At 39.2% G+C, this 14,390-nt stretch overlaps 1 protein-coding gene across 2 annotated transcripts in view; it reads right to left on the reverse strand.

Moving 5' to 3' along the window:
- tacc (transforming acidic coiled-coil protein) overlaps positions 1-14,390 on the reverse strand; it is a 41,828-nt gene that overhangs the window by 7,455 nt on the left and 19,983 nt on the right. Inside the window, exons 3-5 of one of the 2 annotated variants that reach the window (XM_065218664.1) lie at positions 8,807-8,929; positions 8,247-8,321; positions 7,074-7,593 (exon numbers count right to left, since the gene is read on the reverse strand). In XM_065218664.1, the coding sequence (XP_065074736.1) occupies positions 7,074-7,593; positions 8,247-8,321; positions 8,807-8,929 (718 nt within the window). The remainder of the gene's footprint in view (positions 1-7,073; positions 7,594-8,246; positions 8,322-8,806; positions 8,930-14,390) is intronic. The other variant, XM_065218665.1, reaches the window with a different exon arrangement.

Below are 14,390 nucleotides of genomic sequence, written 5' to 3' on the forward strand. Positions count from 1 at the left end.
TTTGAATTCTTATTAGAATTCGACCTAGCATCCGCATCCAATCATCATAGAATTCTTCTCAGAACTCTCGTTAAAATGCACTCTCAATTATATTGGAATTATTTCCAAAATTGTTTCGGAGCTGAATTTTAAACAGTAATCAAAAGCGACGCTCGTATGTGTTAAGCCAAGTTTAACTATATAGGTAAACCTGGCTTAAGATTTAAACTGAGAAGAAGAAATCGGTCCTCAGAGCACTTAATTTTTCACTTAAGACTTTCGTTGTCTGTACTTTGGTATTCTTCTCTGATGTATCTTGGTGTCATCCCTAGAATCCTTAAAAATTTTCTTATAATTAACTTGAGATTTTTTAAAGTTCTCAATCATCCTTGAGAGACTTTTGAAAATCTATCACAGACAAATACCTTTGGAAAGTTTCCAGGATTTACAATTTATTTTTTGGGAAAGGAGATATATTTTTCCCGATTTTTAATCGAAATTGTAGGCATTTCCCACTAGTTTTCCTGGTGTTCTAAAGTTTTGCGGTTGTTGACGAGGCTCGGTAGCTCAGTGGTTACCGTTTCTGCTTACTGAGCAGAAGGTCGGGAGTTCAATCCCAGGCCCGTCCCCTTCCTTGCAATTTTTCACTATGCCTTATTCTATACCCACTAGATTTTAATGAAAACAAATTCTTCTTTAACACCGATCGCATCACTTACCACAGTGTGGGTCCTGATCTAAAAATAGAAATTGGATGAGTGCGCACGCGTGTGTGTGTGGTGTGTGTTTGTGTATTATAATCGCTCTACCAAAAAACGATCCCTGCGTGTGCGTGTGCAACCTTTCCCCACATCCAACATCCCAGTGATTTCTCGTGGAAGCGCAGAGGATTTCTCGGTTTCCTTCACAGCGAGTACCACGTCAACACATTCCTTCCCATTCCCTAGTTGACCTGCATTCGGACACGGCCGGCGTTGGTATTGCTATATATTAGATCTCCAGTTCTTACACATTGAGGATGAATGTTAGTCCCAAACATCATCTGTTGGTTCTCTGTGTAATTGCAGCTGATCTGGTAATAACAGAGCAGCAACCGTGGGCGGTCAAACTGATTTGATTTGATTTGTTCTAAAGTTTTGCGGTTCACTGGTCACCCTGGTTAAAATTTTCAATTTTTTACAGATATGTATATTTTATTAAAACTACTGTAGACTTTCTTAGTGCCAACAAGTAGGGGAATTTACGTATTCTCGGCAACCTAAGCAGCGACCTTCTTTCTATAGCATTTTTCTCTAAGGAACGCACACATATGCAGTAGTGGTTTGTTTACAATCTTTTGCTGCCAGCTGCTCTAACAATTTCAGTCGAAATAATTGTCAAAAACTGTTTTGAAACGCTTTTACAAAGCTCCAATCTTCTCTACTGAGAGCGAGTATTGTCGGCAACCAGTTTTTCTTCGGCAACCGTTCCATTTGAACTGCATGTTAATCTGCTGTTCTATTATCGGCAACTCGAAATCAGCTACAATTTGTAGAGCGTGTGTTTCATTTCAAGAGAACCCTGCTAGATTGCCTTTTCTCAGTGGTAAAAATATAGTCAAATTGAAGCTGAAAGCATAAAGAATCGTTTGCATGCGAAGTGTTTTCGTTCAGCGAAGTGTTTTCGTAAGAAAATCCAGTGAAAATAGTGTTTCAATTTGGGTTGCCGAAAATAGTCTGTCATGCCGAAGCCGTCATTTCCCCTGTGTATTTTAGCCACAAGAAATCAGTATGAATTTCAATGAATTGCCTAATGAAAAATAATGTTGACAAAAAAAATGTAAATCGGAGCAGACTAGAACCGAACCATGGACGTTGAGATTATGGGACCCGTGTGTTGACCACTCGTCTTTCAACGCTTGGGAAAATGAAATGGTTGAAGGCGTATAAGAGCTGCATCATGTTAGACGAAAATCATTCATAAGTCACGCTTATGAAATTCATATGTGTCGTTCATAAGTCGAGCCTTATGAAATTCTTGTTTATTTGCCTCAGTGTAAGTGCGGGTTGTGCTTAATAGGCCGGAAATGGGGTAGTTAACCCTATATCGCACAATCGGGAAAATCTACAAAATATTGGGGGGAAACCGGAAAATTGCTAATTGGAATATACACTGAAGTCTTTTTTTACACGGTTTTTTTACAGCTTAAAATCAGGTTCTCGAGAGGGGTGAAAAATCATAATCACCGAAAAAAATGCCGAAAAGGAAAGGAAAGTATCGGCTGTCACTACTGAGTGAGAATAAATTATCATGCCTACTTTTCTCGAGAGATTTGCTTTGCTTTAACTTTTCATTCACTGTACGGGTGAAAATTACTGTTTTTCTTCTCACATCAGCGATAATTTCGATCTCTGGTTATTGACAATCAATTACAAAAATTCGCCCATTTTGGATCTTGTAATTTATCAATAAATTGTAGCACAAAAATGTCACTTCTGATCGAGATGACGTCTGATACAAAGTTGTAGCGAAAAATTAAGTCTTTCTGAAAAAAAAAAAAAACATAATAGCCTCTCTCAAAAAATTCCACACGTTTGATCGAAGTGTTTAAACACTTGATTTTTTAAGGCGCAGTCACATTTACTTCAAGTGTATTTCACCTTGGTTCAAAGTGTTATACACGTTGATTTATAGTGTTTAAAACTGTGAAATGTTGAAAACCTTTCACTATCTACTATTCAAGTTTATTGCACATTGAATCACACTACTGTTCAAAACAGATGGATTTAAAGTGATTTAAACTTCAATGCGCTGTGAATCGCTTTGCTCAGAAAAGTGAACATCGAAAACAAGACTTGTGACTTTCTCCTATCAACCCGCCTCATATATGAGAACAAACGTAGCACAGTGAGATCGAACGAAGACTCCGGCAGCAGCACAGTCCCCAACAGTCCATGACCGAATCCCAAATCAGACCCATTAGAAGATATGTGAAAGCTCTGGCCTCTGGCAGTTTTGTTTATATATTTGTCGATTCATTTTTAGAGTCGGTAAAGTGGAAGTCGATAAAGTAGAATATTGAACTATGATGTGCAAAGCTATTGATAGGTATCACCAAATGAGACACATAGAATCCAAGTGTGTCACAATTCAAATCCATAGTGTTCAAAAACATGATGCATAGCATAAGATTCACACATGAAATGGATGTGTTTCACAATAAGCGCAAAATTAAGCGTGAGACACATGATGATGACGTGTGGACAGTGTTGGGAAAATATCAAAAAATCAAATCTCACCAACGCCCAAGATCACGCTTGATTTTCGTAGACAAAAATCAACAAGCAAACTACTGCTGTTGATTTTACAAGCTGTGATTTCGCAGCTCGGAATATCAAGCTAACAAAACTCACCAAACTGTGGTGAGATTGAGTTTAATGATTTTTGCTTTACACCCGAATGCAACCGAAACTTCCATAACGGCTTGCAGCAGTTCCTTCGCGTCTGCCATCGGTGAAGATTAAAAAGAGATAGCAAACTATGCTTTCTCATTCTAAGAAAACGATGTGCAATGGAATCAATTTTGTGTCGAGTCAACTGTCAGCTTGATTTTTGCACGTTGTGAATAGTCTCGCAATATCAAAGGAGCTTGTAAAATCAATATCAAGCATGATATTTTGTTCCAATATCGCGTGATATTGCGAGCGCATGAGAGCGGAAAAATATCAATTGATTACTGATTTTGTCAACACTGTTCAAAAGTAACTTATTGGGCTATATCGTTGGGTCGAATCTCTCATTCCTTTTTCGACAACAGTAACGAGTGCACGAAACTAAAAATTAAGTAAAAAGAACTCAAGTTTTGGGTAGTATTTTTTGTAAATTGAGTGATTTTCGATCCAAAAATGAGTAACCTCAGAAAAGCGTGTGTCGTCCGTTTACCCATCTCAAATTTTTACAAAAGTTCCCAAAATGAGTTCTAAACATAGCCGACTAATTATCGCGTAACTTTTCAAAATGCCCAATGTAACAAATCCGTAATAGTAATAGTTCGTATCGATTAACTCTATTTGTTTACATTTATTACTTAGGACCCTTTTAAAATGTTACACGAGAATGAACTCGTTTAAAGAGGCAAGCTGATCATATTTCTAGACCAACAATTGAAATAGGCGGAACAACCAAACGTAAACAATGGTTTAAACGCAAATTCCTCGATAATAAAAACATATCGAAGCAATCTAACACCACCATCGGATAGAGCAAACTTCCTTTATTGAATGGCATGGTTATTTTGCGTGGGAGTGATTTGATTCTCGAGGAATTTGCGTTTAATACCATTGTTTACGTTTGGTTGTTCCGCCTATTTCAATTGTTGGTCTAGATTTAACCACCAGCACTTTTATTTCACTATTTATTGATGATAAACAATACCTTTTGTTTACATCCAAATGATCGGTGACTAATCACTCACTGAAATTGACTGGAATTGACCACTTTGTCAAGCCGTTTTGGCATGACTTTCTACCAGCGATTTCACAAAACACCAACTAATTTCTATTTTTTTTTTATCAAACGCACAAATGTTGGCTACTTTTCTCGTGGTTCTAGAAGAAAAAATCTCAAAATAATGTTTTATTTCAAAGTTCGAGTGGTAGTAAACGTCATTTTAACTGCTCGAATGAAGTTGATTTGTTACATTAGGGCGTAATAACTTTTGGAAACAATGGCTTCTTTCGATGATTTCTAGAAAGTCAAGGCTCACCCACACAAATCACCATGTTGGTTATGTTGGAGCGTGGGCGTGCCTGGACTCCTAGAAATTATCGAGAGAAGTCATTGTTTACAGAAATCTGTTCCTGCTCAATATGTATAAAACCACAGACAAATAGACCCTAAATGGTCTATTTAATAAATAGAAATGCCTAAAACACTGCTACCATCTTTTTCAATACATGGTATGGGAACTAAACTGATACAAAATATTAAATTTTCGATCCGCAATGCTCAAACGGCTTCTGATCAGCCTCCCAAAACAACTTCAAATGGTTTGTGCCAAGTTAGTTTCTTACCAAATAAGTCAAATTTTTGAATGGTCAGGTCCCGATTTGAAACCATTTGAGCACTGGTGAGCGAAAGTTTCATGTTTTTCATCAATCTAATAAGCACTACACTCAACAGATAGTGTAGACGTCAAACGCAAAAAAAAAAGAATTGAATATGCACTACCAACTAATACACATTTAAATTGACCCTTAAATGCGTGTTTGATGAAAAACATGCAAGTGGTATGCCTGTGATAGAACTATCACTAAATTTATAAAAAAGAAAACTTCAAGAGGAAGCTGAAAGAAACTCCTGAAGAAAAGAAAAACCAGTAAATTCGTAAGAAAGTTCTATGTGAAGCCGAATTGTTGCAGTTGGTAAAAACGAACGCCCAGCAACGAAAGGGCTTCTGTCGACAGAAGATGAGTCAAATTAAAGACACGCATACTGGGGACGCCTGAAACTTTTCTGGTAGAAGCCAGGAGGAACTTCTAGTAGAATTCAGAAGAATCTTCCTGTGCAATTCAGAAGACGCTTCCGAGAGAAAGTCAGCAAATACTTCTAGAAAGTACCGGAAGAAACTTCAAGCAGAAGTTACAGATAACTTCAAAAGTTGTTAAAAACCTTCTAAGGAAATTGGAACTAGCTTTTGCGGAAAGTTGAAAGATACCTTGACCTGCCCTATTTCCATGCAGCACCTAATACCGTCTTCTTCTTCTTCGCATTTCAAGCTTATTACTTATTGCGAGCTCTCAACTTAGTGCTCTAGATTCACTTCCACAGTTATCAATTGAGAGCTTTCGATGCCTGTACCATTTTTGCATTAGTATAATTGTGTGGCAAGTACAATCATACTCTATGCCCAGGGAAATCGAGAAATTGATCAACCCGAAAAATTCCTAGACTGGACCGGGAATCGAACCCAGCCACCTCCAGCATGGTCTTGCCTAGTAGCTGCACTTTTACCGACTGAGCTAAGGGAAGCCCCATAATACCGTGGATTGGACAGTAAATAATTTGCTTTGCATGTTGATATTTTTTCTAAATAATTTATCGCAAAGTTAGCATATCGAGTTATCTTTACTAATGCATAACAAATTTAATAACGTACACAACCGTACGTGCACAAACCAGGGCACTGCCGTCCTTTTTGGTTCCTAATACCGTGGTTTGATTGCAACAGCAAAATTGCTTAATAATGTTTTTGCTTACCGATTGAAACTTGAAGTGTTCTTCTCCACGGTAAACAAATATAAGAAACCGACAGTGAGCATGCATAAGGGCGAATACGCGATGATCGATTCTCTTCATCGATTTTCTCTTTGCTTTGTTACAGCTAAGCGAAACAATTTTCTAGAATTTGTTTAATGCAGAGTAGTAACAGGTTGTATTGGCTATCAAAAGCAACAGCAAACGCACCGAGAAACGTTAAATTTAGCGAGTTATTAACAAAAGAGAAAATCGATTATCGCGTATAGGCCCTTATGCATGCTCACTGTCGAAACCTTCACTCCTATTCTTGATTTCTATCTAAACGAATTTTCCGTACAACAATTGGTAGGGACTATTAGGGGTGACGAACGCGTTTTCGTGCTGATAATAAACTGACTCATATGCTAGAACATAGGGATCATGCATTAGGTTTTTCACACGAAATTTTGGAAAAGAAAACACCCCTCCCCCCTTAGAGCGTCAATGTATGACATTGTTAGCGTGACACTACTTCTTAATGGATAACCCCCCAAATACAAGAAACACGAATGTTAATTTTCAATGTTTGTACAGTGCTTAATGCTCAGTTGAAAAGACAAGAATCATGTATTGTAAATCCCAGATTCCTCAGCCTAATTCGTCAGAAAGTTAGTTCAAAATGAATTACCCCAATCAAAGTAGAGGTTGATAGTTCGAAAAGTCCTTAAAAATTCGAGACATTCGAAATTCTTGACTCTTAAGATAGTGTGAATGTACCGAAAGTGAAGGTTTTCTGAGCCTTGGAATTTGAAATGCAATAAATTTCACGAAATTCTGCGTAATTCGGAAAACCCTGTTGACCCACCATCCCCCACTACCTTCAACAGACACCAGTTCCTGTTCGTCGAAGTGTTGTTGTTCTTCTTCCTGCTCCTCCTCCCGGGTCACACTGAGACGACCACTGTTGACCAACGGTGCCACCTTCAGCAGGGGATCAAATCTCAATAGCAGCGAATCGCGGGGCGTTTCTACCTCCTGCTCGTTTCCTCCGCCCTTGGACAGTAGGAAGTCAAAGTCCGAAGCCGCAAATTGATAGTTCTGCGACGGCTGGAATTCACTGTTGTGGTCTAGGAAGCAGCCCTGCTCTGGCCTACCATGAAAGGTGACAGTATCCGCAAACAAATCCGACGACGGCGATCCGGTTGACAATGGTGGTAACGGTGGTACCTTGAATTCACACTCCGACGGTGGTTCCTGTTCCTGTGCTGCGGTTGGTGTTGGTGTTAGCGTTGGTGGTACCACAATTGGTAGTGATATTCGCTCGGGGAAGTGAAGTACCTCTTCCTGTTCGTCCCGGCCACCCGTATGATGGAGGGGGAAACTGTCCTCCTCTGCCGCCTGTTTCAAAGGAAACAAAATCAGAACACCGTTCTAGAACACCTCTCGGGCATACTGGACATACGTAAAATAACAAAGTTAGAACAGCTGGCTCGTTTCGGGGGGTCGCAGATTGTGGTTTCTCGTCTCGTCTCACAGTGCAGGCGCGCGGGATGCAATCGGAAAAAAATGGCGATTTCACATCACACACAACACTATTATAGGTAGTAGGTGTAGCGCAGCGATGTATATATTTAAGTTGGGAGTTTTTCTAGTTTTGTTAGTTTACTGTTTTACACGGGATGACATGACACTGCGCACTGTCACTTTGGGATGTACGGGACTAAATGAGAATCTGATGGAGAAAAGAGGCCCCACTGGAGGTTTGATGGAGTCAATCAATCACCAATTCATGCATCTGAAGAAGGTGTAGTAGCTTCGGGATTGTATTTGTGTCCGTCCAGCGTAAAGCTCTCTCCCTCGTATGAAACTTGTGAGGCTTCAATACGTGCGCTAGGGGAGTATGAGTACGCGATTCAAACCGGAGTTACATTCACACAACAAGCATACGAGTTATGCTACACACGACAGCGCGCAATGTGAGTGTTGTGAAGCAAAAGAGAGCACAGAGTGAGAGAGAGACGAGAAACACCACATTCCAGCGAGATACTCACAGCGCATGAAGGGGGTCGTTTGAAGATGATGTCGCTCTTGCCGGAGGTTACTGGCGGCGCCGGAGCTTCATGATGCTTTACACACATGAATTCAAAAATCGTCCGAACGGAATAAGAATGTGTAATTACATTAGAACGTTGCATTGGAATTTCTAATCTAGCACTTACATTCAAGGGATTAATGTGTTGTATGAGTATTGAATTACTTATTAGACGATGATGGGGATGGTTCCAACTTTTGCGCCACGGATGAGAGAGCGAGCGAGCGATCACTGTTCTAATTTTGTTCTTTTTACGTATGTCACATATGACCACAGACTGAGGATGCATTTGGTTAGAGCAGTGTAAGTATTTCGAATCCTTAAGAAACTAATCGACGCGGCAAAGGAGAACATTTATGGTCCAATAATGAACGTCTATTATTATATTCGAAGCACTTTTTGTTTTCCAGGCAGATGTTGTTGTATGTGTCTAACTAGATTTTTATTTTGAATTTTGAGAAGCGAGCGATGATGCGTCATCACACAACGATTGTAAAAATTTCGATTCACACTAATTACCACTAGAATGTGTCCCAACTGTGGGGACGAGTGGTGACCCCACAGGGTGCCCTTGAAGGCCGTTAGCATCGATTCCAGTTTCTCGATTACACCGTTAGCTCGGAAGCTACCGCTTAGTTCGCGCTAGAATACAATATTGGACAGAGTTTTGACAGTGTTCTATTTGGAAGCAATTTCGAAATGCGAAAGCCAATCAAAAACGCGTGAAACTTTCGATGAGTGTGTTTTGTGTTTCTCAAAGCTGGAAATGGAGATGTGTTCGAGTTTGGTGTATTTGGCATGATGTTGTCTGTTTGTTGCATGCTGATTGTGATGATAAAGGCAAAACGCCTCCTACGGCGATGAATGAATTATTACCCGGAAAAGCTCAAATAAATTGTTCTCATGGTTTATGACATACCAACGAGGGCTCTACCCCCCTATTTGGCATACTATTGTACTATACTATTGGCAAAGAACGGGAAAAAAAGCCTCCCATATAATCTCTTGCCTATATAAAGCAAGAGAAGGCTGGTGGCGGCTGGAGTCGCTTCCCGGTCCGGTTAAGGAATTTTCCGGGCTGGAAGATTTCACGACTTCCCTGAGTGGATGAGTAAATGTTTTACTCATTAATGAGTATCTGTTACCCATTAATGAGTAACTGGTACTCATTAATGGGGTAAGAAATGCTGATTAATAGGTAAGAGATACTTACTCTTTAATTGGTAAAAAATTTACTCATTAATGAGTTAGCCACTTTTCTTTAAAAGGGGCATTTTAACCCATTAATGGGTACTTTCAAGTTAGCGTGTAAGCTTTTTGCAAACATTCCCTTTTCACATGTTGTTCTTGAGTTGAGGGCCGACGTTAGTCCCAGTACACGGCCAATCATACCAACTCAGCGACTGAGATTAATTGACTCAGAGAATTTTCTTTCCATACGAAATTTACTTAGATTTGGAATAAACTGCAGTTACTCACAAGCTATGAGTAACTGCAGTTTATTTCAAATCTGAGTAAATTTCGTATAGAAAGAAAATTCTGTAAGTCAATTAATCTCAGTAGCTGAGTTGCTATGATTGGCCGTGCAGGGACTCAATAAAGCCAAAGAAGGAAAAAAGCATGTTAGCAAGCATCGAATATAACTGCTGTTTTATTATAATCTAGCATATATGAATCGATATGAATGAAACAAATAGCTCATGTAAAAAAAAGTTAAATATCCATTAAATAATTACAGTCAACTCTGGCTGTGTTCCATTAAGCCAGTGAGATCAGCACAATTTTTTTTACTAGTTCGTTTATTTACTAGGCTCAGTCGTGCGTGACACTTTGCGGAGCCAAAAATCAGTAATGTTTGAATTTACATTTTAAACAGCAGTAGTTCTAGGTTAGTATTGGGTACCAATTACTCGTGGCGCAAAAAGTGCAGGAACTCAGCGATGAGTAAATTTGCCTCATGTCTTTCCAGGTTTGTCCAGGAAAAATAATCCCGAATATGAGAAAACTAAAGATTGGATTCACTCAGTCTATTGGTACTACTCCAAGACTAGGGTTACCATATGGTATCCTAAAGGAGGACATGTCCTCTTTTTTCAATAATGTTTCTACATTCTCCTTTTGCCTGAAAATGTCCTCCTTTTTAATACTTTCATTTTTTCCAGTAACATATTCATAAAATTGTTTTCAAAGAGCGTTGTTTGCAGAGCTTATTTGTTTAATTATGTCACAACCTAATCTTATCTAGCAAATGTCATTCGAAGGTGGGACTAAGAGCAACTACAGCTGTCAACCCCCCCGCATTTTGGGTGCGGTTCATTTGGTGAATTTTAACTTATATTTGACAGATGGAAAATTTTCAAATAAACCTGCTATTGTACCAGACTTATTTCAGACAAACCAGGAATCAATTTTGACAAATAATTTCTTGAAAATCGGACAACAACAGATAGATTTACGAACATTATAATTTATTTTACTAAAATTTGACATTTCAAAAATAAATTATAATGTTAGAAAATCTCTCTGTTGTTGATCGTGTGATTTTTGAGAAGGTGTTTGTCAAATTTTGATTCCTGGTTTACCAGAAATAAGTCTGGTACAATAGCAGGTTTATTAGAAAATTTCATATCTGACAAATTTAAGTTAAAATTCACCAAGTGGAATACAGCCACCATTATTGAATCTAACATGTGTTCGATTTTGACGTTCTGGTTCTATGGGATTTTGAGTATTTTGTTTAGGCCACTGCCATACTGAGACCGAAGAGGCACGCATAAATAGTACGCTAATCACGCCTCTTCGCTCCCACTATGGCAGCGGCGTATGCTGAATCGATGGTAAAATTAACAGGTTGCTTAGATGTTCCATGTTGGTTTCAATCATCGATGAATTATGAAGGCTAGTTTGATGCATTTTTCAGAAGTATAACGAGAAGATGAATTGAATTGGTAACGACTACAAATTATGAACAATCTCAATTGAACCTTTGCAAATCATGAATTATGTGATAGCGCACATATTATTAAAACGTTTGATAAAAACTCATTCACCCCTATTCTGCGAGTCACGTGACTCTCTGTCACCGGTGAGGTGACTCTCCATTTGATTTGCACGGAGAGTCACCTCACACGAGGTGACAATTGTCACCTCACCGGTGACAGAGAGTCACGTGACTCGCAGAATTAGGGGGATTGTCCTCATTTAATGTTAAGAAAAGGAATCATTGTCCTCCTTAGTCTCCAAACCTCAAATGAAATGTTCTCCTTTTCATTTTTTTGATATGGTAACCCTATACAAGACTGAGTAAAATTTTCCACAGGATACCATAAGGCGAATTCACTCATCGCTGAGGTTTCAGCACTTTTGGCGATTATGAGTGGACTAAACTCAAATTTGGGTCGTTCCTATTCGCCGGGTACTGCTTCTAGACAGTAACATTTACGTCAATTTTCCTCATTTTGAGGTTTTCCACAGGAAAACATGAGGCAAATTTAGTCATCACTGAATTCCTGCACTTTTTTGCGATTATGGGTAAACAGAACTCAAATTTGGGTTGTAGTTCACAAAGGGAAAAGTTCACGAGCCATAGAGTGAAGGCCCAAATGCGGAAATTTTGGGCCATATCGTAAATAACTTTCTCAAGCACGCAGTCGTTTATTGGCAATATGGTTTAACATTTTAAAACTATAACAACACTTCGGAAATTTCGAATTATAAATGTGCTAATTAGTTGGCCATTTTCAACTAGCTTGTCAATTTCAGGCAAGCGCTTAAAATAATTTGATATTACGTACACGCAAAATTCAGCATATTTGTAGTTCTAGGTCAAAAAAATTTCTAAATTTGATCCGCGAAATCCACGACTTCAAATACTGATCCGCGACAAAAAAAAACTGTTTTCATTGCCTAAAAATACCATTTGTATACTACTAGGTACATAGTATTTCAAGCTTATTGCTTATAGCATATTAGATCTTTGCCTGCTCTCAACTTAGTGTTCTGTGAGGTACTTTCACAGTTTAATTGAGAGCTTTCTATGCCTGTACCATCCCTATGCCCAAAGGAAGTAGAGGAATTTTCCAACCCGAAAAATTAATAGACCGGGCGGGAATCCAACTCAGTGGCCTCCAGCATGGACTTGCTTTGTAGCTACGCCTTTACCGACTGAGCTAAAGGAGTATTGTTTGTAACCTCCCTTTTTTTTCCTTGTCGGGTATTTTCATCACTGCGACCATTTTTCTGATCTATTGTGATATATTCCCCATTTTTTTCTTTAGCTATATCAAGATGCCGTATCACTATTATTAGGAGTGATCGCCATCGTTTGACTAATAGCATTATCCCAGCACGGCATTATACTTCGAATAAAGTGCACTGCCGTACTGGGAATTGTTCTCCAAATGTCAAAGGGGCATCAGCCCCTTGTCGAAGAAGTTACGCCTTTTATTGAAAATTGCCGGACAGTGGCATAGCAAACGTTCCGAGTCTTCCTTTTCTATGCCACAGAAGCGACATACATCATCTTGAAGTTTTCCAATCAGCTTCAAGTGATAACGGCTCAGACAATGACCTGTTATAAGACCTGCATATATACTAAGATCTTTCTTAGAAAGTTCCAGGATTGTGTGGGTCACAGAAATGTTTGGATTAATAAATCGCTTCGACTGCCTAGCAATGGAAATGTTCTTCCAGTTTTCATCCACTTTTGAAGATTCCCACGCTTTTAGCCCCATTCTAAGAGATGCAGCCGATAAGCCACAAAAGGGCTCTGGCCCGATGAACTTATGAGAAGATCCGAGTCTTGCTAGTGCATCAGCTCTTTCATTTCCCTCAATCCCGCAATGACCAGGAACCCAATATAAGTTGACTTGATTATGACAAGACAATTTTTGAAGTGATTGAACACACTCCCAGACAAGTTTTGATGTACATGTCGCCGAATTTAAAGCATTTAGAGCAGCTTGACTGTTGGACATGACGCATATATTTGAACTCTTATAGTTTCTACGCAAACATATAACGGAACACTCTAAAATTACTTGGATTTCAGCTTGGAACACAGTTGGCCACCTGCCCATAGGAACCGATATTTCTATCCCTGGGCCAGTTACTCCTGCTCCCACTGGATTGTTCAATCTTGAACCATCTGTATAAAAAACAATCGATCCTGGACGAAGTACCGGGCCACCAAATTGCCATGAATTACACCCAGGGTCAACTACTCGAAAAAGTCGATTGAAATTGTATCTTTTCTCCATCCAGTCTTCGTTGTTCCTTACTAGAGAGTTGATACTAACACTTTTTAGAATCGTAAGATGTCCTCTAAGGTCTCCTTCAAAGAGTTTCACTGACCTTGTAATCCTTAGAGCACACTTTTCGGCTTCTAATTGTACAAATTGATGCAATGGTAGCATATAAAGCAAAGCATCCACCTTGGAGGCGAACCAGCCCAAGGCCTCCCTAATAAAGTTAAATAATAATAATAGCCAAGCATCCAATGCCTTCGATGGTGTACTTCTCATTGCACCTGTTATTGAGAGAGTTGCTAACCTTTGGAGTTTTTCTAACTTTCTCTGAACAACACTCTCTTTTGTTTTTGGCCACCAGACCAATGCACCATAAGTAATCCTGGGTTTCACAATTGCCAAGTAAATCCAATGGATCATTTTCGGTTTCAGTCCCCACTGTTTACCGAATGTTCTTTTGCATATCCATAGCGCATTAATAGCTTTGTTTATTGCCTGCTCTAGGTGCATATTCCAATTAAGTTTACTATCGAGGATTACTCCAAGATATTTGACAGCATTAGAAAGTTCCAAAAGTGTGCCTTTCAATCTTATGTTGTCTAATGAAAATTTCTTCCTTCGGGTAACCTCCCTTAGCTCAGTCGGTAAAGGCGCAGCTTCAAAGCAAGACCATGCTGGAGGTGGCTGGGTTCGATTCCCGGTCCGGTCTAGGGATTTTTCGGGTTGGAAAATTTCTCGACTTCCTAGGTATAGAAGTATGATTGGACTTGCCACACAATTATACCAGTGTAAAAATGGTACAGACATCGAAAGCTCTCAATTAATAAATGTGGAAGTGCATCTAGAACACTAAGTTG

Source organism: Ochlerotatus camptorhynchus, unplaced genomic scaffold (genome assembly GCF_037179485.1).
Source record: "Ochlerotatus camptorhynchus isolate MF236.1 unplaced genomic scaffold, CSIRO-AGI_Acam_v1.1 ptg000091l, whole genome shotgun sequence".
NCBI lineage: Eukaryota > Metazoa > Arthropoda > Insecta > Diptera > Culicidae > Ochlerotatus > Ochlerotatus camptorhynchus.